General features: G+C 41.5%; 2 protein-coding genes across 5 annotated transcripts in view; one reads left to right on the top strand and one right to left on the bottom strand.

Annotated features, from left to right (window-relative positions):
* Positions 1 to 24,891, top strand: part of LPIN2 (lipin 2) — a 492,308-nt gene that overhangs the window by 35,780 nt on the left and 431,637 nt on the right. For 2 of the 4 annotated variants that reach the window (XM_069853930.1, XM_069853929.1), the window contains exon 20: positions 7 to 4,402. In XM_069853930.1, the coding sequence (XP_069710031.1) occupies positions 7 to 151 (145 nt within the window). In that variant the 3' untranslated portion in view covers positions 152 to 4,402. Of the gene's footprint in view, positions 1 to 6; positions 4,403 to 24,891 lie in introns of those variants that run through there. The other 2 variants (XR_011337174.1, XM_069853931.1) reach the window with 2 other exon arrangements.
* EMILIN2 (elastin microfibril interfacer 2) overlaps positions 7,790 to 24,891 on the bottom strand; it is a 36,414-nt gene continuing 19,312 nt past the window's right edge. Inside the window, exons 5-8 of the mRNA XM_069853923.1 lie at positions 20,324 to 20,656; positions 19,702 to 19,740; positions 13,711 to 13,845; positions 7,790 to 12,957 (exon numbers count right to left, since the gene is read on the bottom strand). Coding sequence (XP_069710024.1) covers positions 12,620 to 12,957; positions 13,711 to 13,845; positions 19,702 to 19,740; positions 20,324 to 20,656 — 845 coding nt within the window. The 3' untranslated portion in view covers positions 7,790 to 12,619. The remainder of the gene's footprint in view (positions 12,958 to 13,710; positions 13,846 to 19,701; positions 19,741 to 20,323; positions 20,657 to 24,891) is intronic.

A 24,891-nucleotide genomic window follows, 5' to 3' on the forward strand; every position in this document is an offset into this window, starting at 1 on the left:
TTTTAGGTATTACAGACTAAGTGAGCTTGTGGAACATGTGTTTCCATTGCTTAATAAAGAACAGAGTTCTGCATTTCCATGCCCAGAATTCAGCTCTTTTTGCTATTGGAGAGAGCCTCTTCCTGACCTTAACATGGACGACCTGGCCTGAAAAGTACTTCTCACCTGGAGATGGAATTTCATATTCAGCTACTCAACTTCATTTTAAATGTGAAGAGCTTCCTTAATGAAGATGCTAATTCCTATATTGGTACCATAAGTCTTACTAAGGAAATTGCTTAACTCTGTTGGTTTAAAATAAGGAAAATGCAAAGCTACTGTTTATTTTTTGGAGAGGTGGGAGGTGTTTTTCTCCATATGTTTGTTTCTTTATTGCTTGTCTCTATATACCTGTTCTAAGGCACTTGAGATTGGCCTGTCATTGATGTTCATGGTACCTAAGTACTTCAGGGCAACTAAATGCTGAGGTAAACTATGACTTTGCATTTTCATCAAAACAGACCTTATTGTAAACATAGATTTATTTTTTTTTACTAGTCTTAATAGTAGATTTTTCTAAAATGAAGCCAAAAAGTGTATGGAAACTGCCAAATAGAGTATCAGATCAATTAATGAAAAATGTGGTCTATGTTCAGATGGGCACGTAGATTATCTTTTAAATGAGCCAGAACCTAAGACCAGTGTGCTCTTTCTCAGCTAAAATACAGAAAATGTGTAGACATTACTAGCCTGACTGACTCTGATGACATAAAATCTCTCTTTAAATGTGAATATGCGTTTTGTCACACATACAAGACTGTGCTTGTACAATTCTTGCTCAAACTAACGCTGCTTATTCCTTTTTTTTTCTTACATGCAATGTTTAAACTCTTTCACGAGCTTGTTAAAATGAAAGTTGTCTTCACATACTCACACGGCTTTTGTTGTTTTCAGGCTGCGCTATGTCATGTTTAATTTTCAAGAAAAGCCTTGAACATTTCTGTAAGAGCTGAGGAGCTGGCATTTTTATTTACTTTTTCAACACAGAGATGATGCATATTTGTGTGCTGTGTAGGCCAGTAAAATGTATGTACAGATCATATTCAGGGAATTGTAATACTAAATAGAATATGTATTTAATTTTTTAATTGTCCACTGCAGATCTTTCCAGAATTCCGTATTGCAGGTTTTCAGTAGCTGGGAGGAAACGCAGCTCAATAGTGAGATTCCAGGTTTGAGAATGGTTAAATGCTGCAGAGCAGAATAAAGCTTTCTTATTCTTTTTATTTTTTTTAACATTTTAGGTTATTCATAAACTTCATGCTGGTCATACCTCAGGTTCAGATCAGAGCCTGTGAACAAATTGCATTCCAAGTCTAGTGTTTATCCACTGTAAAAGCAGCTAATATTTCTTTCTCCAAAAACACTTGAAGGCAGTTTTGCTTCTTAAGTTGAGTTAGTGCTTTTAACCTCCTTTGGACAAATCTATGTTGAGAATGTATTATTCCACCAGCCCAGAGGGCTTAAGGAGTGCAGTCATTTAAAACATCATTTAAATATCAGTCACTTGAACATCAGTCCTGGGCTTTGTGGGCACAGTGTCTTTTCTGTCACTCCTTAAGCAAGCTTCTGGAGCCATGCATTTAAGATTCTACCAGGGACCATCTGGAATTTCCATGAGGCTCCAGGGCGAGCTCTCCTCTATACACACTGTACACAGTTCCCAGCGGGACCAGGGAAGTAAGAGTGATCTTTAGATAACATTTGTACGGCTATCTGCTGCCATGCCTGCACCAGGGCTGCTGTTCTCAGAGACAGCTTGGACTGACCCTTCTGCTTTAGCTTACTTGGGCTGAATGTAGGAAAGGAGCTCTCTTTGTTTCACTACCAGTAAGAGAGTACATTTAGAGGACTTTATCCTCCCTTCTCTCCCCCCTGCCCCCAACCCTCAAGAATATTTTTGTTGTATCAGGCTGAGTAGTCTTAACCCACAGTTCTGATGTAATGCCAGCAAATGCCAGACAATTGTTGAACTGCTGGGATGGTAATCACTGTATAAATGAAATTTTTTTCCCCTCCCCTTATAAAACCAGTGTATTCCTGTGTTTATACAATGTTAAATAATGAGTGGGGGCAAGCAAAATCAACACGGAACCTATCTTTCAAAGCAGGGGGTTGACAGTGGGAAAGAAAACATGCCTATATGTCATAATGTACCGTGTAAGTGAATTGAAACGCATCCTTGTTTTTGTACACTGAGGACAACTCTTACTGTGACTGTTCCAGCAAATTCTTGGTCCTGTCACTAATCCAGTCAGTGTTCAAATGGATTTCACAGGATTCAACTCAAAGGATATTTTGCTCTTACTGCTTTTTTTTTTTTCCTGTCAGAAGCTTGTAAACATAATTACTTTTTTTTTTGTTTTGCTTACCTTTTATTCCATAGCTTTCATTAGAAACTGACACTTTCATAATCACCAAGTGCTTTGAATATCAATGGGATTTGAACATTTAAGTCCATTAAATACTTTTAAGTAAATAAGTAAGAATCCAACATAAGAAAGTATTTTAAGTACGGGATGAAATATTCTGTCTAGAAGGGAGTGAAGCCGCCTCTCTTAAAACAGTCCTTTGTGGATATCAAAATTTTCTCTGCCATGCTTAACTTATTCTTGGTGGTTCTGGTATTACACAGGTTTTCTAAAAATAAAAGCACTCCATGAAACTGGAGTGGGTTTCTCAATTGGACAGATTGTTACCAAGCTTTGGCTCTGTTTTTCTTGGTTGATTTTTTTTTTCTTTTGCTTGGTGATTTTTTTCTTCTCTTCAGTTCCATTCATCTTTTCAGTTTATCATAAAGATAAGCTGTGGATTTTAAGGTGGGAACCTCAGTAAACGAGCAGTGTGGAAAGTGAGTACCAGGTGTATCCCCAAATGCATATAATTTAAGCTGGTATAGATATGGGGGTTGTGTGGTTGTAGAGAGGGCCTCATTCTGGTGACCTCTTATTCTGCATTATAGGGATGTCCAAAAAGTTGCTTAGTTAAAAATATTTATTTTTTGTTCTGTAACAGCTACAGTTTTGATATTTGTTTTTCAACAAAATGTAAAATTGTTCTTGAGAATTTCTGATATGAGTAGGCTGGGTGGTGGTGGTGGTTTGTTTTTCTACATTTGGCTTCTCGGATTGCTAACCCTGTTTAGGGGCAGAATGTGGGGGGCACCCGATTACATACCATTGTAAATTGGACTGCTGGGCACTTTACTGACTCTAGAAAAGACATCTCGGTACTATCAAACTGTAGGCTTGTGCTGCAATATTAATATGAAGTGGGTTAAATAAGAATTGTGTGTTAGCCTGTCTTTTGTTACCTTAGTTGAGAGACGTGGCCTGAAACTTATGTTTGAGAACAAGTTGTGCTATACCTATTTCAAATTAGCACAAGCTAAATCATTCTTTCTGTGAAAGAGGAACTTCTAAGTGTATGTGTAGGCACATGCACACCCCTGTTAAGACTGTGTTGTTGAAGATGCAGATCCTCTTAGCATTGGAACCATGTCAGAGGCTGAGTCATTGATACCTATCTGGGAATAAAGAAGGAACATTGCAATTCAAAACTTGTTAGTGGCTTGGACATTTCCCATTTCTGTAATGATTTAAAGATCAGTAATTTGTGGTACACATTTCTGGATATATATATTTTTTTTTTTACTGTACTGAGCATGTTTGTACTTCAGAAGGTTGGTTGTTCATCCCTAACAGCGTACAATTGCATGTGCAGTCTTGGCTCATGTATCCTTAGCTTCTTGTTATTGGTATCCTCCTAAAACTTTTGTTTTCAACTGGAAAAGTTTTAACACTTGTCAACTCCATTATGGAACTTCTGAAGCAAACTCTGAATCTGCTTATGGTAAAGACAAAGGAGATGAGATTTCATGTTAATATTTTATACAAGTCTTCTGAAAATGCCATCATATGAATGAATGAGAGTTGTCTAGATGACCGTAATGCATTCATAATGAAACATATAGTGAATTTGAGATGCCTTTAAAGTGTCACTTTTGCCTGAAGAAGTTTTAGTTTCCAAAGTTAAAATCTGGTGAATAGAATTGAGTTGGTTTGGATTTTTTTTACAGTGTTAATTACTTCCAGATGAAAGTTGAAACGCTGGTTTATTTTGAGGGTGGGAAAACTCTCTTCAATAATTTGTTTCATTTTTATGTTGAAGATGCAGAATACTTGATTGTTAAACAACTCAATCACTAATAAGGTAGTGTGTAAAATCGTCAAATCTGTGATCATAAGAATACAGTGGTTTTTGTTAAGACTGGATTATCTTGGGTACAGTAACCCACACTTCAGTGCAATGTTTATTGATGTTCAGAGCAATGTTATCACAATAAAAAAAACTTAAACTAAAATCTCTCTTCACTTTCTCCTGGGGAATTCTGCTCTTGTATTGCTCATTTAGTAAGTGTGGGATTATTTAAAATGTATTCATATTTTACATGGAGTTCATGTTGCTCTTGTAAGGACTAGGATATATTTGCTTTCTCTCTCAGTCAGTTTACTTCTTTTTGGAATATTTATACAACTTATAAGTAATTACTGTCATCAAACTTGCACCATGTGCCAGCACCAATATTGAGTTTTATCTATAATCACAGAATCACAGAACAACCAGGTTGGAAGAGACCCACCGGATCATCGAGTCCGACCGTAATGAAAAGCAGTCACACATTAATACTATAGAATATCGGGTACACATGCAGGACTTGGGAATACACAAGCTGCTTTGAAGAAAATCTCGCAACGGCATAGTTGAAGCACTTGCAAATCTGCCCTAATTTGGAGTTGTACACTAACTCCATCTAAGTTTACTTTTTCCTTTCCAGGCAGCGTATTGTCTTCCAGGACAGCTGTTAAATTGTTCGAGGAAGTTACTGTGAGACCATTGTGAAAAAGGGGCCCCAGGCTTTCAGTAGAAATTTGCTCCTCCTCATCCCTTGCTGGCTTTGGTAAATGCAACTAACAAGCAGCCTACTTCAGAAAATCCAGCTGTTTCAGTCACATCTAAAAGTATGATGGATCTGCTGCATGAAAGTGTAAATGCCTTTTGATCCTTGTGCAGGGTGTCATTTGTGTTGCTGCCCCGAGCACCTACTGGCTCCCCTTGTGCCCAGACACAGAGCTTACTGACAAAGAGTTCCATCATCTCCAGCGTTCTGTCTAGCTTTCCCCTGTGATTCTGCTTGTGCACTGCACCCTTTTCTTCACACCCAGGACACTCCACTACTCCCCACACACCCCCTTCACTGCCCATCTTTCACCTTTAGGCCTCGGTACCGCTTTGTGTGCAGTGAGTGACTGCCAGTGCAAGCAATGGAAAGGTGGTTTGTCCCATTTATGCTGCAAAAACATTTCTAAGCTGGCATTGTTTCTTCTGTGTTCATCTTACCCTAATGGACTCCTGCTGGACCAATCTCATTCTTGGTGGATGGATTTTTCTGTCTTAAACGTGTAAAGAGCAGAATCACAGTTTCCAAGAATGGGCACTTTCCTGTGTGTGCAGGGCACCGTTCTAGAGTTACACCATGCAGTTAGTGCACCAAGGGCCCTGGGAAGCTGCATGTGCAGCTCTGCCCCATTTTGATTGGGAAGCACGTGTGTGTTCCCACTTTTTCAATTGCCAACCAAGGTTCCAGACCAGTGGTGAACTATGAGTCAGCTGGCTGCCTGGAAGGGTTTTCTGGGCGGATGTCCTGCATGTGGCATGGGAAGAAGGGGGATGCTTTAGGAGCTTCAGGAGGTTTTGCAGTTGGGCTTAATAAGGGCTATGTCAGGGGTGGCTACTTCTGTGCAACATGTTTTCTAAGCATGAGGATACTCACTGCTTTTTTTGCTTCTCCCTTCACCTTAGACAAATTAATCAAACCTGCGGTGACATTCATATCCCGTACTGGAGACACCCAAGGCCCCTCTAATCGTGTGCGGCTGTAGCACAGAACAGCAGAAAGACTCCAGTGCTGTAACCTGTGTAGGAATTTTGTCCATGGCTAAAGTGCTTGCTGGGACTGAGGCCCCAGCCTGGTGAGTGGTGGGATGGCCTCCCTACCAAAAGGCTGTGGCAGCAGCATGGCTCAGGGGGAGCAAATGTTAAGCTGCATGAGTGAGGACTTGCATTAATGACTTCTACAGGTCATGCTTTACACAGAGTGCAATTAACTGTGCATTGGGATAATTACAAGCAATGTTAAGCCACCTCCCTAAGAGTGCTACAAAAGCCATTGCTTATAGGGCAGTACATGAGATAATACTGTTTTGACTAAACATTCACATTTAGTCTGAATTCTGCTACACAGACTGGGTGGCTGGCAGTCTCTACCCCAGCACTGAGAGCTGGTGCATTTCTTTTCTTCATAGTAATTTCTGTTGTTCCAGTCTTTCCCTGCCTTCTTTTACTACTTTCTACCTTGATGTTCTCAAATCTTGCGTTCCCCACTTCTGATGATGCATTATCTGTAAGTGCTCTGGTGAAAATAAGCAACAAATCCTGAACTGTTCAACTAGAACGGGCTGAAGGGCAGGGCTCCAGAGGTTGTGGTGAATGGGACAACATCTGGCTGGTGACCAGTCACCAGCAGGGCCCTCGGGGTTCAATTCTAGGGTCAATTCTGTTTGATAAATTTATCAATGGTCTGGATGCAGGAGTTGAATGCACCGTTAGCAAGTTTGCTGCTGACACCCAACTGGCAGGTGCTGTTGGCTCTCTTGAGGGACAAGAGGCCTTGTAGAGGGATATAGATAGATTAGTCATAGCGCAATGCTCCAATAACTAACAAGTCAAAATGCAACTGAGATGGAGTAAAGCTGGACAGAAGTGTAAATTAGGAGATGAGTGGCTAGAGTGCAGCCCTGCCAAAAGGGATCTGGGGGTGCTGGTCAGCAGCAGGCTCAATAGGAGTCAACAGTGTGCCCCAAGGACAGCCAAGAGGACAAATCACACCCTAGGGTGCATCAAACACAACTCAACCAGTAGGTCAAGAGGTGATTATTCCACTGTATTCAGTGTTGAAGTGGTGTCGCCTTGAGTACTGTGTGCAGTGTTGGGCCTCACAACTTATGAAGGATGTGAAAGTCCTTGAATGCTGCCAGAGGAGGGCAATAAAGCCAGCGAAAGGGCTGGAAGGCATGTCCTGTGAAGACCAGCTAAGGACTTTAGCCTTGTCTAGATTGGGGAGGAGACCAAGAGGCAACCTCATTGCTCTCTACAGCTTCCTGAGGAGGGGAAGTCGAGATGGAGGTGCTCATCTCCTTGCTATCCAGTGACAGGACATGTGGGAATGGTTCAAAGCTGTGCCAGAGGAGGTTTCGACTGGATGTTAGGAAGCATTTCTTTAACGAAAAGGTTGGACCAACACTGGAAGAAGCTTCCTAGAGACATGGTCAATGGCCCCCAAGGTGTTCAAGAGGCATTTGGACAATGCCCTTAATAACATACTTCAACTTTTTGTCAGCTGTGAGGTGGTTAGGCAGGTGGACTAGATGATCGTTGTAGGTTCCTTCCAGCTGAAATCCTATCCTTTCCCTATCCTTGTCCTTATCCTATCCGCCAAAAATCAGAGCACTGAATGGGCAGCTGAGACAGACGAGAACTGCGTTGGCAGAAATTCTGTGCGCCACAAAGTCTATGTAACAGTGCTCGGCAGTGAATAAACCCTTAAAATATACATGCAAGCTGGTGGAGAGCAAAACTTTCAGCTTACGGTGATGTTGTGTTCACTGGAAAGCAAAAGAGCATCAAGACATCACACAACAGGTAGGCTTTATTTGGACTTATCTGCAGTTGTTTTCCATCACACATTTTTCATGTTCCTGGATATTTCTCTCTCTCTTTCTCCATGAATATATGTATACACATGCACATGTAAAGCATACTTTTAAATATGCTGGTCTTTCTTTGATGAAAAATATAGTAATGTTCCTTTTTTCACACTCAAGATAGCAAAATGGATAAATGCCAAAACCTGCTTATGTAGTAACATGTTACAAGATGTTCTTTGAAGTCTCCCATATGCACAGAACTGGCAGAGCCCTTCTTCTGCATCTTGGCTCAAGTCTGCAGGGTACAATTGCAGGAGGTTTGGTGCTGGCTTGAGTGCAAGTCTGTCTTGCGATGACAGGACACAGCCTCAAGTATTCCTGGTAACCTGACAATTTGAACTCTATGCCATTACCTGGGAGCAATGAGCAGCCAAAGTGTACCTGCTGATCCAGTCTCAGTGGAGTGCTTACTCCTCCTGTCTCCACACTGAGTCTATAAATGCGTTTGTAGTTTTGGTGAAATAGATCTGTATCCACTACTGGGCCATAACATAAAGACATACTTATCCAGCAGATGAAACTCACTTCCAAACGCATGATGTATCCTCAGGAAACAATTCAATCCTGATTTGAATTTCTTGGTTGCAGATGGGGAGACCTTTACCTCACATTCCCAGTGCATTTTAAAGCTGCATTTGGTGGTGAGGGGCATTTTGTTTCAAGTTGTCTTCCTAAGCTTTCCACTTACAGCTTGCTCTCTGTTTCCTTGACTGTTGGTTATTATTCTTAACTGGCTGTTTGGCTTCACCAAGCTGACTGGAGTCTCTCAGCCAAACTGTACAAAGTTGCTGCAAGGAACCTGGTGTACCTTGAAAGGATACATGGTGGAGTATGACAGAAAATCCTCATTGATTTGAGTGGTCAGTATAGAAATGTCTCCACTGTCTCTTCAGTCTTAATAACAAATTAAAATAATGAGGTAGTTTTTGATACATGTAGTGGTGGAAATTGCCATTCCTATTTTGCTCCAGGCTTTCCTGGGGATTTGATTGATTTCTATGTTGCTTTGTTGCCTTTCCTTATAGCTGCTCTAGGATATACTTTCCATGTTTGGCCAGAGTGCAGTTTCTCTGGTTGCTGGCAATACTGGCTCATCTTTAGATGTTCTGCTTCTAATGACCTGGCTGTGGGAATTTACCTGTCACACAAGTGATGCTGCCTTGGCGATTCCATTGGTTTTGATGTCTGTGCAGTCCCTAAGGAACCACCGTGCCCTGTGCCTGGCTAAGGTGCTGTCCTACACACATCTATTCAGCATCACCTGGTACAGTCTGGTTTTCTTCCTGTTTTGATGTCAAATGGTAGCACCTGGCACAACAGAAACTGTTTTGCCTAAGAAACTCAAAATCCTCATACACTGCTACAAAGCTGCCTACAAAGCAGATTTAAAAAGTAGTCCTGTGATCTATGAAACAGGCAGCATACCTATGTTAGAGCTCCCACCTACTGGATTATTTTTTTTCAAGGCTTTCTTGGTTAACATGTTTTTATTTGAGCTCAGGGATGCTCTTGGATGTGGTAGTCAAGTCATGAACCCACTGAGTGAAATGCTCCTTTCCTTGGCATTTCCTTGTTCTGTTGCTGATTCTCACTGAAGATGTAAATGCTCAGTCAGTGGGCTCAGGGTATTCTGGAGCAGGCTCCTTGCTTTTGAAGCCAGGCTGTTCTGTATGAAACAAACCCTCAGCAGGCCCATGAATGCATCTGTGCTTGGGTCTCTTCCAGCTGCTGCTTTAATGAATGTTTTATCAGATAAACTCACTGGATCAGAGACTGGAACTCCCGTTCCCCCTGCCTTTTGCTATTCAGGGACTACAGCACTATGGTCTTCCCAGCTGGGTGAATAATCCTGGAGCCTTGTAAGCTCCAGGAAAACAACCCCGTCTGGAGAAACTGAGCCACCTACCCTGATTACAGCAATTACCAATGAAGTGGAAATTAAGGGTCAAGTCTCTCTCTACAAAAGGCAGGAATCTAAGGCAGAGGTTCCTTGTCAAAGGTCATAACTTTAGCCACTGTGTTGCTAGAGATGCCGGATAGGTATCCGTAAAAGTTCTAAAAGGTGTCCTCGAAATACACCACTGAGATTGGGTCTTGCTATGACATGGTTCACAGAGTGCTTTACACATGTATACAAATATCAGTTATGCTGCACTATGAAGGCTCAAACAGTCTCAGCATCAGCAGTAACATATCCTGGGTACAAGAAGAAACTTTCTGGTAGAAGACAGTGCTGTCCCATTAGTAGGATGGGGTTTGATGATATAACTTTTGCAACTCTAGCACTAAACTTGCATCACCAATTCCTAAAAATGTCTCACTGAGAGGGGGAAAAATAAGAGAAAGGTAGTGTTTGCCAGCTAGGTCTCCCTAAGCACTCAGCTCATTTTGTTTATTTCCATGAGTCATTTTTAGAACAGGCAACAATAATCTAGCAATACTTGAGTCATACATCGGCTGGAGCCAGCTTCTTGGAGAACACAGCTTTCTTGAGGAGAGTGAAAAATGTTCTAAAAGGAACAGTCAGTGCTTCTCCAGCTTTCGTACATCATGAGAAATTATGTTTAAAAAAAAAAAAAGTGGTTGATGCAATTGGCTTTTTGAAAACACAGAAAAAAATCTTTCCTGCTTGTCCCTTCAGTTCTCAGACCTAGAAAAGCATAGGAGAGAAAGGGGCTGTTGATTTAGGACAAAAGAAAATTAGCTGCTCCCTTGAACAAGCTCATGGTTGCTAACTGCATGCTAATGCCTCGTGCTGCAGCACAGGTCAAGACAGGTGTGCAAGGAAATGAGACAGGGGTGGCTCCCTTTATCAAGCTGTGAAGTGCAAGTTGATTCTCTATCTTTGACTACCTACTAACAGCTGCTTAAAGAAAAAGCCTTCTTGCTACAAAATATATCCAATCCTGGCTTCTGCTTATCAGTAATACCATCATTTCTGAAAAATCAGGCACCAAGATATCTGCCTAAACCAGGTGCTTTACAAATCCACTCAAAATTTCCTTCCTGTGCTCACAACTCCCCCAGTGCAATCCTGGCAATCCCGGCTGCACAGGGACTGATTAAGAATTTCTCTGTGGAGAGAGAGCTTTTTCCACCTGCTTCTCTCAAAAGCAGCTCATCTTCCAGGATGTGATAGTTTGTTGTGGGAAGGTCCCATCTCATCGCCTAGAAACGGAGTTATTAGGGAGTATCTATTCCAAAACTAAGCAACAAAGGCATAAGTCTTCATCTGACCTCCTCAGATGGGAAGGGCTTCAGCTAAACATGCTGTGCTCCTTACAGCACGGGGAGTTCTTCCTTCACCTAAAGGACTTGTTTGTTCTGAGGCTATAAACAGCTGTCCTAGATTTGTAAGGAGGAAAACATACTGCACAAACCAGTACGATAAATACAGATCTATGCATCATGAACAGAATATTAAAAAAATCTATTTCTATCAGGTGACAGCTGAACAGCCCTGCTTTTATTGAAGCACAGATAGATTTTTTTTTTCAGCCACAAGAGAGAGCAAAATGCTAACTCTACAGAGCCAAAACATCATTTTGGTTACCTTCACTGAAAAGTGGCTAGTATGAGAAATAAACTGGTTGACTCAAATGCATTTATCTGTTTAAGCTAAGAACGTTGCTTCACCCATATAAACAGATGCTGAGGTAAAACAAACCTCACTCAAAAGCACAGATGCAGGAGACTGTTAAAATAAAGACCTAGTGCAGCTCATTGGTTTGTGCATTTGACAGTATTGGCCATTTTCCTCTTATCAAAAGTTTTTTCTCTGATTTGCCTTCTACAGTGCAACAAAGAAGAAATCTTCCTTTCTAATGCAAATACTGTAGGAATGCCAGAAGCAAACTTTGAAGAAGCTTTTAAGCTTTTCAAAATTACCATTTGTTCTAGCTAAGCACAGATTATTCAGACTTTTCTGACCTGTTTATTCATTTCAAGCAGCAAGCTTTAATATCAAAAGCATCACACTTAACTGATCATCTTTTTTTAGTGTATCAATTGACAATAATTGTTCTAACTCTTTTAGTCGTAGCAACTGCACCTTACACTTGCATCTGCCCAGTGGAAAGCTGAGGCGAGGTAAGTTTCTCCCTGCACAGCTGCTTCCACTTGACTGGAATGAGTCACTCATCTTGTCTCTTAGCACAGTTTGGCCCTTAAAGGAAAAAAAGGAAACTGATGCAGGTAAGTATTATTTTGCTTTGCACCACCATGGTTAGCAACTGCATTGCAACAAATTGTTTATGTGAATGTTCTAGACCCAACATATTATTTAATAACACAAGCACTATGAAGTCATCAACCATGTCCAATACAACTTCACTTTCTTGCCCCTACTTGACTGAAAACATGAACGTAGCTGACAACGACTGTAAACTTTAGCAAAGATGTAAACATTGATACACTAGGGAGAATGTGATAAACTAGGGAGAAGACTGCAACGGCAATTTAATAACGAACAGAGAGAGTGCAGTGGAGAAGTATCTATTGAGAACATATTTGGTTTTTAAACAGATGTTCCGCTTGTACAGGGAAGGAGCTGCTCCTTCGGAAGGAGCTGATTTAGCTACAGAAACATGTCTTTTGTAGCTACCTCTGGAAACAGGGGACAAGGAAAAGGTCTCAGTATAGGCTATAAACCCATTGCTGAAATCAAATATATAAACTGAATATATTAAAGCTTTGAATTTTATTACACTAATTTCTTCTGAATATCTTACCCTTCTTTCCTCTTCAAGGTAAACCTAAACATGAGAAATAGAAGGATAAAGGAGAACTCCACTAAATGTAGAGTACATTTCGTCAGAGTCTGTGTAGGCCAGCTTGCCTCCTGTTACAACAACGTTTACTTCATCTCCAGCTTTGAGGTGAAGAACAAGGTGGAATGTCCCAGGACCACCACAGGTCTGTTTCCCAGAGTAGGGTTTGTGGTATTCCAGCAGTTCCCTTCTGTACCCAGCTGTGTGGAGCTGAGCCACACTTGCATTGGAGACAGACAGCACTGCTTCTACATACTCATCCCTCTCTGGGGCCAGCACGGCGGTGATCAGGTAGCGCCCTTCATACGGTGATGTGAAAATACCTGCAGACGAGAGACAAGCTGAGCTTTTCTGAGTTATTTGAAACGGAGAGACTTGAGTGCTCTAAGCATGACGACAAACGTAACTGATATTGGTCACCCACTGCTTTGTACAGCCTGGGCAGCTGACCAGCTGACAAAATTCATCAAGGCAAAGGATCGCTGCTTTTGTGTTAGAGCTCACCAGTTCTTCAGGAAATAAGGAGGTTGTGTCGACATTTGGAAACCCCCTGGCCTAAGCAGCTGACATCACTCAGAGCTAGGTGAGAGGCAGCCACATGCTGTGCACATCCCCAGAAAGTTAAGGCACACCTAACGCCCAAGTGGTGTTATACTCTTCTTGAGAAGGAGGCAGGCAGCAGTCACCATTATAGGAGAGGCAGGATGTATCACCTCCCTCCCTCCCCTCCCCGCGGTGACCAGCTGGCTGAGCTCCAGTGAAGTGGGTTAGCAAGGAATCTCAGTGCTATTACCTGGGCTGAGCTGAGCTGAGGTGGGGTGAGAAGCGCAACCATCTGTGCTGGCAGAGCAGAGGTAGGGGTGAGTTGGGCCTCTGTATTACTGGGTAGATGTGGAAAACCAGCAGTGGCAAAGTGTGTGCCTGTCCACATCCACATGAAGCTTTTAGCCCTGCTTGTTTAGTTCAGGTGGACTTGTTTGTTCAATGCACCAGCAAGTCCCGAGTTAGCATCAAACACTGGTAATGCATGCTATTGCCCATCTGGCATCTCTGCAGGTCCGTTCTTTGGCTCTTACCTGTATTGGGGTTATAATAGTCCCCATCATTCACAAGCACTTTGTTAAAGTGAACCACGCCAACATCGCTAGAGAAAGGCTTCCGCGTGAGGCCAGCAGAAAATGATACCAGTGAGGCCGCAGGAGCAGCAGGTCCTAAAATGGGTAACAATGAGTCAGAGTCACATCAAAATGACAACAGAGCCTTTCCCTGTGATGGTTTGTAATCCAGTGCCTCTGTCACAACTTGGACTAACCCAGTCACTCGAGGAATGCCAGAATTAGCAGAATATGTATTGCTGGCTCAGGTCCCAGGTGTCTCACCATAAAATTTACTGAGCACCATAAAATTCTCCCCTTGGCCACAGCCTCCCTTTTTTTTCTCTCCTTCTAAGGAAAAGGTATATTGTTTGTAAATGCTGTCAGTGGAAATCCTCCCAACCCTCAGTTCAATATTTCTCCTGTCACAGACCATTTTCAGGACTGAAGCTGCCCTTGGGCATGTCCGCTCTCTGTCCCTATCACAATGGCAACAGAAGTGATAATGTGTATAGCTCGTGCTAGCTTTTCTTGTCATGCTCAGCAGCTGTGCACAGCTTAGATATACTTAAAAGTTGCCCTTAGTTGCGCTTTCTGTTCTGTCCAAGTTAGGATCCACATCTTCATCATGCTGTTTCACCCCTGCTCCTTCTTCTGCCTCCCTTAAAATACTTGGTTTTCTCTTCCTCTCAATCTGAAACACCCACCAGCAAACAATGTTCAATTCAGGGATTATATTCCTTAAAAATTTAAGTTAAAAAGTAACAAAACTTCACCTAAAATGCGGACACCCAATTGCTCTGCTATCCTTTTTCATTTTCTGAATAACTTGGCATGGTGGGGTGGGAGGGGAAGGCAAGAGGAAGCCATGCCTGCAGCTTCAGAAATGGCAAAGAACTATCTTGATTTCCCTCAAGGGCTAGTAACCAGCTGCCTCGTATCTTTGGAAATCTCTTTATTCAGTATTTTGTTTCATGTTCAGAAAATGGACGGAAGCCCTTTTTCATTACTCCTACCTGCCAGTGTGCCTGCGAGTGCTCCTGTGAGCTAAGATGAGGTTATTTGAAAGGACCAAAATTAATTGCAGGAAGTCTATTTAAACAGTTTCTGGAAACCTCCCCCTCCTTAACACCATGCTGCTTACAGAAAGCATCTCTTTGTATTCTCAGCTTACTCTGAGACTCAAATGCACCTCAACTAACTTCTTGTTGTCTCACCATTCTGGTTTGAACTCACTTGGAAAGGTTTCTGCCCTCTGCAGTCATACTGCACAGACTGCAGAAACTATTTGCTGCCTACCCAGAAACTCTGTCCTCTCTGTTTGCAGGAGCTACGATTCTGCTTGGGTTGGTGTTGTCTAGACAAGGGAGCAACTCCTACCCTGGCTCACCACACTTCCTTCAAGATTCCCCTTCACTAATTGCTAGAATATTTATTAGCATTTGCTGCTGAAATTGCCTCAGGTCTGCAGTGCGGTTTGGCACACCATCTGTGTTTGCCCAAAGGAGAAATCTTAAACCCCTCTAAATATCCTGTAGATAGGTTTAGGGGGCTATATAAGAAGGCGCAAGAAAGATGCAATGTGTTTATGCTCTTTTCCCCTCCTCCCTGCTTCCAGCTGTAAATGTGCCTGTTTGCAACTTTCACAAGTCCAACCGACAGCTCTCAGGAGTGTTTTTGCAGAACATTTCACAGATGTGAACCACCTTCTCTTACATGATTACACTTGCAAACACTCTTCTTCATGCAAAGACCAAAGTTCAGCTTCTCTAGGCCAAGGTCCAGCCTTGGAAACTGCTTTCACTTAAGCAGTTAGCGTTGTGGAATTATAAAAATCAGGAAGTTTTAATGCATTTAAAAGCTGAGAACCCCATGCACAGCTCTGATGAAGAAACTGCTAGGCAGTCAAAAAAAATTTTACAAAAGATTCAACCACGGTTTTACTGCTTCTGGGGGAGGAAAAACTCTTTGACTGAAGGTGTGTTCAAGAAGTTTTCAAAAAATACATATATATATGTAAGAAGGAGCAGGTATGCATTTTCATGGTAATCTAAACTAGTATAATGCATTCTGGGGAGTCAAAAGTCCACAGAATATACATAGCTGGCCTTTGTTACGTTACTTCTGTAATACTTCAACCCATCTGCTAGTTGTATTTCTAGTTCTCCATCTCTCTTGCCTTCTGAGCACAGCACATGCCTCCCACAGAGCCCAAAGGCCTGAAGGAGAAAAAGATGAAGAAAAAAAAAATCAAGTACTACAAAGTAGTGCATAGCACAAGCATTTTCTATCAAAATGAAAAGAGAAAAAACAATAAAGTGTGATAGTGCTGCTGACAATTACTCAGCAACTGGAATGAGGACTCTTCAAGAATCTACACAGAAAAAAGATCATAAGTATGTAATGCATATGCCAGTTTGCACTTATGACTCCTTTGCATGGGGCAAGAGTGGGGAGGTTATGTCATATTTCCTCTGCTTGGCCAACACTCCCAGAGCTAAGCAAGGGCAAAATGCATAATTTCAGTTAGAGAAAATGGAATGAAAGTATCAACAATTTATCACCTCTCTGATTTTTTTTTTTTTTAACTCTTCAGTTTGACACATCTCATTTTCAGGAACATTCCCTCTGCCTATGGGATAGCCATGCAGCACAGCACAGTGCCACACTGATTTCCATAAGACAATGCTCAGTGAAGCTGGGCCCATTAGCTCTGCTCCGCTAAGTCACAGTGCTTCTGGTGTGGATAACTCACTCAGTGGGTTATGAAGACACAGCTGCTTTTCTCCCGAGTCTGTTAGTGACAGTTCATTCTGCTCTTGAAACTCCTTCTTTTCACATCCCAGCAAGAGAAGGTTTGCCCTAGCACTTACACACTTACACCTACTGCTCCTTACACAAATAACTGTCTCTTACCCTGTCAGGATGCTTCTGTGAATTGCACTGTTCTTACATGCAAACAGCAGCAAAGCACGACCACTGGTGTGACTGCAGGGGATCACATCCTTTACCTCAAAGGCAGCAAACATGCTTTCCCCTGCGCTAGAGTTATGCGTAGTAATGAGAATACTGCTCCCTGTCCAATGATCAAAAAGAACTAAACACACAGCAGAACCCATCACAAGCATGGCAGGGGAACTTACGTATTCAGTATTCTCTTTCTTCAAATCAAGGACCACTTACAACAACAAAAATCTTACTTTACAATAAACCTCATGCCTTTAAATCTGACACGTCCTACAGGCTTGCTGCCTAGAGTCACACAAAGAAAGTAAAGACGGTTGAGTATCAGACAAGTAAGAAGAATTAAAAAGCCCAGATGAAAATTAGCCTTTTCTATGCACAGCAGTGTTCATACAGTGGCAGGGCTCACCACCTCAGCTCCCTTGAGAGAGGAGCGACCATCCTCCATTGGAGCTGCACGGTTAAGGACACAAGCAACACTGCAGACTGCACGAAGAGGGAGGGTGAGCAAGACAGTTTGTGCCATCAGTGACTTTTTTTTTCACTGTGACCCTCTCTGTATGCTAATTAGAACATCCGGATCTTCTTCTTGGTTCTGTCCTTGCCTAGTTATATGACCTGGGATCGTACAAGCATTTTCTCATCAGTTCCCATATCAGTTCATCAGCTAATTTATTACTTTGGTCTCCGCAATTTTCTTTGCTCTGGCAAACAAAAATTCTCATAACTGTAAAATTGCCATGCTTCAGTAACATTTGCCGCTGATGGTTCTTTAAACAGCAATTGGTTTAACTCTTTCTGTATTAAAAGGGATAAGGTGGATTCTCTTAGGTTCTGATACTCAGTTCACCATTGTCATCAACACCTTGCCTGTGAAAATAGAGCTAATATGTTACATTGTGTCTCATACACTCTCATAAATACTTCTGAGTCCTTGAGGCTCTTTACTTACAAAATTATATTGTAAGATGCATGCAAACAAGATAGCTAATGAATCTGAACAACTAAGGGCATTCTTCAGTATTGGAAGTATGCAAATTGTGCCTCAGCATTCAAGAAGAGCACTGAAGTGGGCTAGTTTAGTCCCAGAGGACGGAATTGGAGCCTTCAACTTCTTCCTGAGCAGTGCTTTTATATAACAGAAGCTATTGAGGAAGAGAAATGAAAGGGAGCACTCAGAAGGCAAATTTAATAATACAGGCTGCTTATTTTAGGAATTATAGTACAAGAAGCTCTGATCTTCCTCCAAATCTGAATTTCAGTGCCACAAAATGTACTGGGTGAAGACTGGCAAAGACATCCTAAAACTATGGTCCTGAACAAATTAGATATTAAGGATCCCTTGATGCCTTATTTAAGCATTAATTTCCTCCACCAATAAGCCAAAAATCTTCCCTTTCCCGGCTGTTAATTTCTAGATCATTAGAATCGGCTGAATTCTGCCCCAGAATGCTCTCTTTCTTCGCTGTTTATAAGCAGACACTGATGATTAGGGACAGTTGGTGTACATGCTTTAACACCACAGAAGTCTAACAGCTATTTGCACTGTACTTACCTCTTTGTTTTCTATGACTACCTGACATCAGGGTTTGCAAGGCATTTTGGGGAAATTATAGGACAGATCAGCAGGAATATCTTATCCTTTAGACAGGTCTTGAAGGGCATGAATCAGGAAAAGGAGCTCCTTGGTCAAGGCTACCTCTCTCTGGATCCCTGGCTGATATCATTTCTTACATGTTCCACCAAGCAGCAAACAAGCGAGCTGCCTGCCACATCCTGCCTTTTCAACTCTATTAAAATGCACCTACTGTTTCACATAATTTTATTAAAACACTGCTATCTATAAATGGCAATAGGCTGTACAAAGTGGAAGAAAACCCCCAGGAAATCCATTTATCACAGAAATCTAGACACCTATATTGGCTTTGCTGGCATCAAGACAAATGAACATTTCTTTACTTCTCATCCTCTTCCAGAAGCCTTTTGCTGTTTGTTCTTACCAGGATAATCCTCAAATGCAAAAAGATTGCTTTAAGGCTACGACAGATTTTTAATTAGAAAGTAAAACTATCAGCATTACGGTATGATGTCTTTACTAATTTTTTCTATCAGTCCCCAGATCAGCTTTTGGGCTGTGTACCCGTGATATTTTTAGGGTCATCAAACTAAGTCCCAGGGGTACGATTTTGGATGCCATAAAGCCCTGATGTTTTATTTTCCTTTATTTCTCATATTTCCTCAAACAAATTCAGATGAAATCATTCTTTTGAAGAGGGTGTGGTAATATTTGCTTTGATCTCAGATACCATTCCCCAAGGTTTGATAATATCTGAGTACGAGGTAGGGCAGACAGCTCCCAATCAATGTATTTATCAAGCATGTCCCACACAAGATTTATACCTGTTTTTTCATACAAATCCATAAATGAACAGTGATATTAAGAGTTATAAAAAATAAAATAACACCACCAAACCAGGAAAATTGCATTTCCAATCATTTTAAACTGTGGTTGTCAGTGGGAGCACTCCTGCTTTCACTGAAGTCAGGAAAGCGAGACCTTGTGATCTTAACAAAGCTAGAAACTCCCTCATGAGGAAGACCAATTCATGCACTAGCTCAGATATCAACAGTGTTTCAAGATCTTAGTTTTGGCCTTATACATATTGTATTAAAGAAATACTAAAATTATCAGAAGGAAATATATAATTTTTCATTTAAAAAGGAAAAAAGGTCAGTACTGAAATTTTCTAATCAAAGGCGAAACTATTTATATTTAAAAAACACCATCAAAGTAAGTAACAATAATCCAAAACTAATTACTTTTCAAAACCCTCATATTTTCAAAGGACGTAGATTATAGTTTAACGCTTTGGTATAAGATAAAACTGTCAAATGTTCACTAAGCTTAAATATTAAAAATGAACACTTTGTTCTCTCAACTGTGACTTCCCAGAGACTGAAATGAAGAATAAGTACCCATGTAAAAAATCTAGGAAACAACTGCCTTACCTTGTGAGTCTGTGGTAGGAGGGGATAACTTTGGATATCCTATAAAGGAAAAGCAGTATGTGTAACATGGTACATAATGGAGTCCACTATGATAAAATATCGCTGCAGTCTTCTAAAATGCATCCTTTGTTACCAAACAGCAACCTACAAAACTAGCTACCAAATAATATCGCTCATGAAGTGTTCAGTTATCATTAAATTGAGGTGATCATGGCAAAGGAAACCAAATTCTTACTATAGAGCACTAAATTCACTGGCAAGCATTATGGTGACAAAGAAATAACTTAAGTTTCCATAGTGGCAAAGACTGCTGTAGTTACCAAGGATTTTACATCATTCCTGTTGAACTCATGCTTTGTGCCGTCTTTGCAAAGGCAACAAAACTGGCACTGAATGTGTCTCCTCTATTTCTTTAGCCAGCCAGAGGCTGCAAAGGCTCATTCACAAATCATCTCTGCCCTAAACCCATTCCCAACAGCAATAGCTATTACAATAAGCACCCACAAAAGGCTGAAAGGTGGCTGGTAAAGAGCAGCAGATCCCAGTGTCACCCCTTCAGCCAGACCTAGCATATCCATTGCTCTTAGATGGGAGTGATCCACCATTAGTTTGGTTCTCTCACCTGGTGCTCCAGCATACCCTTCAGCAATGGGCATGGTACTTTGTCCTGCCTGACCATCCACGCTTCTAAGCCGCCCTCTTCCTGACATTAAAACGGTGCCAGGAGGACCTGCCTCTCCAGCCTCCAGGATTATTCCAGTTGTTCCAGGCAGCAACGGCACAACTCCTGACCCTGGCAGTGCTGGGCGTGGAAGGGGTCTCAGCTGTGGTGGCTGCAGTGGGGGTCTCTGTCGTGGAGGTTGTACCCTCGGCCTTGATGGCAGTAGGGATATGCCAGGTTGGGGCTGCAGAGGTGGTCTCGGTGGCAACGGTTGCCGTGGTACTTCTGATTGCCCTTTGAAAACATGGAAGAAGAGGAAAGATACCGAATTATTTATCTAAAGCAGTATACAAAATTGCATATTTTTGTAAAAAAAAGTGCTTTTATATTAAACAGGACTCAGTTTGAGGCCACCTTTACCCTCAGACCCAAGACTGCACTGGCAAAACTCTCTTCCACTCTTGCAGTACTACAGGCCCCCCTCTTTCCCAACCTGTGACACAGGGAAGGGTGTGAAGACAGCCTGGAGACAGGACAAGTGGCAGTCAAAATACCCCATGAACATTCCAGCTTTGACTTCCAGGAGGCAGTATCACACCTACAGTGCCTTCATCTCCATTGCATGCTCTCTCTCTATGTTCACTTCCATTCTCTTGAACCCCTTCCACCCATTGCTCCTTCTTTTGACTCTGTATTCACACAAAACCTAGCACAAGGCAGTCTTATTCCTATCTGACCCTTTAGCACTACCATGAAGAAAAATACCAGCTGCAAAAAAACCTGAGAAAATGAACATCTACTTACAGAATTTTTCCCTACTTTGAAAAGCAATGACTTCAAAAATTCCAAATACTCCCTTTACTAACATTTTCTGACAACAAAGACAGAACCCTAGCATATAAAATACCAGAAAATCCTTTATTATGTAAAGTGAAAAGATATCATTAAAAGACTTTTCCAGTAGGGCAGCCAACACATATGACATCAGGGCTTAACAGCACTGACATAGTTACATTTGTGTATCTGATCCATTTCTAAGCCGTTCACAGGAATTACAGCTTATTCATAAAAATGAAGTCCTACGTGACATATAAGGATGCAATGTCCTCCTAAGAATGAAGTTGAATTACATTTACATGAAGAACAGGAATTTACAAATGTGTAGATTTCAGCAGATGCAATGACAGCTTTTACACAGAATAATTAGAATTCCATTGTAAATAAACATTAGTATTGGTTATTTTGGTTGTATTTTGAGACTAAAGCATGGCTCTAGGTGCAGGTATAGAAGAAAACTTCTGGGGAAATGGACAAACATCCCCTTGCAAATTCACCTGATTGATAGATCTTGTCACCACCAGAGATGCTGACGGTGGTCCACAGTGGAGACCAGTGCTCTGAGGTCTCAATGATGAGAATGAAGCACTTCAATTCATCACAGTCCAAAATCAGCCTGGGTAAACTCAGCAGTGCCTAGGCCTAAAACAAACTGCTGTGCTCAGAAGTAGACATGGTGTGAAGTCCCTGGCTCTGCTGCGCAGCTGGGGACCCCCCGGAGGGCCTTACACTGAACCTTTGGGTGAGAGCTTACGACCAAGTCATGCAAGTACTGACCGTGATGCATAGTCAGCATCCAGACCGTGTCACTGGCAACCCACATGCTGTTTCGTGACTACTCAGCACCTGCACTTCATCCTTGTGAATCTCATTTCTTGTTTTCAGTCTCATGCAAAGCACACATAAGCCTTCCAGAGTACTAGGACACTGTCTGCAGTCATAGTTTTGCACCACCTGCATTCATTTACTAGATATTCTTGCTAGAAAAAACAATCTTCCTGAGCTTTGCTGGCTGACTTAAACTGTCATGAGAATTGAAACTTATACAAGCAACACACCACAAAGCTGGACTGAAGCTCACTCAGAAACTCTATCCACAAGGCAGAGGACTAAGGAGCGAAATGTTCACTTTACACAGATTAAAACTAATTAAAATTAATACTTTTGTCTGCTTGCTTTTCCAAACCTTTAAATAACCATCAACAGATCAAATCCTGTATCCTGTGCAAACTACTTCCTTGCAGCATTAATACAGCAATATTCAGAATTATCCAACTACATCTCAATAAAGCTAAAACCCAAACTACTTGCCTATAGCTCAACTTAAAGAGTCAGTAGTCAGAAACGCGTGGGTTGAGAGGGATCTGGTCTGCTGACTTTGCCAACCTTTTTGGCCTTTCTGCTCAGATGCATCATAGCAAGACAAAGTACCAATCACGACATAAAGATGGTAACTCTGGAGCCACCCTACCCTGATATTGAATTCCATAACATGCATTTTCAGTTCACAAGACAATGAGAAAATGATCACCCAATGAAGGCTGGGCTGAATCTAGCTGGATCTGCTTCAGCTTTGCTGAGTAGCAGACAAAACAGAAACCTTCCCATCTATTTGGGAAGGCAAAGAGCAGAGCTGGGATCATTACAAAGTTGAGAGCAGTAACACGGCCCTCAGCAGCAGTGTCCTTGCTGCTCCAGTTGTTGTCAATAACTGACAACTTAGTTACCACGTTAGACAACAGCTTCTGCTCTCAGATGCCCATCTGCAACTGAACAGAAGGCAAGGCTTCCCTTAGTGGTTGAAAATAAGAATGCTTTGGTTCCCCTCCTCCTCTTAAAAATATTTTATTTTATTAAGCTTGTTCAACAATACAGCTTTAACCTGCCACTTATTTCACTGAAGGAGGAATGATTTGCTGGGAAGGAAGATGAACAATGACCTGGATACATGAGGCAGGTGGGACTTTAGGATGCGTCTGTTTCTAGGATCATTCTGCCCTGATCACACTCTACTCATCCCTCAAAACACGCAGAAACAAAGTACATAAAAAAAAACTAGTAAAGGAGTCTGTGACTGCAATCAAAAGAAGCCCAAAAGCCCTGATTTGAATTTTCTAATAGAGACACAAAAGGGATTTGACAATTATGCCACAAAGTACCGTTTTGCACGTGTTTATAAAGAGCCTAGAGTAATTGACTATATGACTCTCCCTTATTTGTGCTACAACACTAAGATTGTATGTTGCCCTTTATCCATGTTATAATGTAGACAATACATTTGGTTTCCTAAATCATAACTTCAGGAGGCAACATTTAGCTATTGCTTTCTAAACCCTGCTACAGAGAAGATTATCAGCAGAATTAAAGTTCAGGTCAAATAACCAAAGCGGACAGCACACCCAGTGCATTAACTGGCTGCAAGACCACACTTCTGACTTCCAGAAAACTTCATCAATCTATAGGAATAAGTTAAAAGAGACCACTAACTTTAACAACACTTTCAGTTTTATGTCATTTGAAGAGCAAAGGTTCCTGCAGAGATACTCAGAGCACAATAAGAACAACAAATTACCCTGGGAGACATGGAGCTGGTGGCATTTACCACTCAAGGTCAACAAAGAGTTGCTGGATTGCACACCTTGGCAAGCACATCATGTGTGGTCCTCCATGAGCTTAGAGCAGACCACCACATGCCCTCACCCCAACGTTGTGTGCAACAAACGGCAAGATGCTGTCCTACCTTCACCAGAAATTATAACAAATACAATATGGGACCAGCCTCTAGGTCTGTACATTACACAGCATCATTCACTAACCTGGCTTAGCAGTCTGGACTGAGACACTTCAAAACCTTCAACAAAAAATTCAGAAGAAAACACAGCCATATTCATAAAATAAGGGTCATTTAACTTTGCTGAGATTTACAGTGTGTCGCATTTCCACTCCCTGATAAGATTTTATATTGTGTTTTTTTGCAACATATCCTTGCCTTACTGCCCTCCAAAACTGATTTTAGTGTCAAACTGTTTCTGTTTCAGCCTTTCCAAAGTCAAATGACATAATCTGAAAGCTACGATATGCTGGCAAATAGTGTGTAAGAAACAAATACAGCCAGGACAGAAAGTCTTCTTTCCAAATTATGTCAGTATCAGAGACAATGCTGCAGATTATGGACGTAAAAGCAGTTAAAGCCATACCCAATTCACATAACAGCATTCTCAAACTACTTCAAAAAAGATTCTTTTCCCAAAATCTTTCTGCAAGTCCAGCCATCAAAATCTTCTTAGACTGTTGTGCCAGACAGCATTATTGTAATCGGAAACATTTGGGGATTTAAGTGTGTGCTTCACGAATCCTTCAGAGGCACCCTACAGCAGCAAGGGATGCTCAGAGTGCCTGCACCCCAGGACCAGCAGCAGCATCCTTCCCCAGGCTTTAACATCCAATAACAGATGGAGAGCTCTACCCTGAAATGGCATTATTTAATGGGAACTCAGGGGCACTGAGGCTTTTCAATGCTTTCCAGCTTTGTAATAGGGGCTGATAAATATAACCCATGAGGCCATTTGAACATGTGCTATAAATAGCAGGAGAAAGATTACTGTATGTAACTTGGACTTTTCTCCAATGTTGGTCCCTAGTGCAAATTTATTTTGGACAAGATGGATGAGAAATAGGATTACATAGATACA

The sequence above is a fragment of the Phaenicophaeus curvirostris genome, chromosome 3, assembly GCF_032191515.1.
Source record: "Phaenicophaeus curvirostris isolate KB17595 chromosome 3, BPBGC_Pcur_1.0, whole genome shotgun sequence".
Taxonomy (NCBI): Eukaryota; Metazoa; Chordata; class Aves; order Cuculiformes; family Cuculidae; genus Phaenicophaeus; species Phaenicophaeus curvirostris.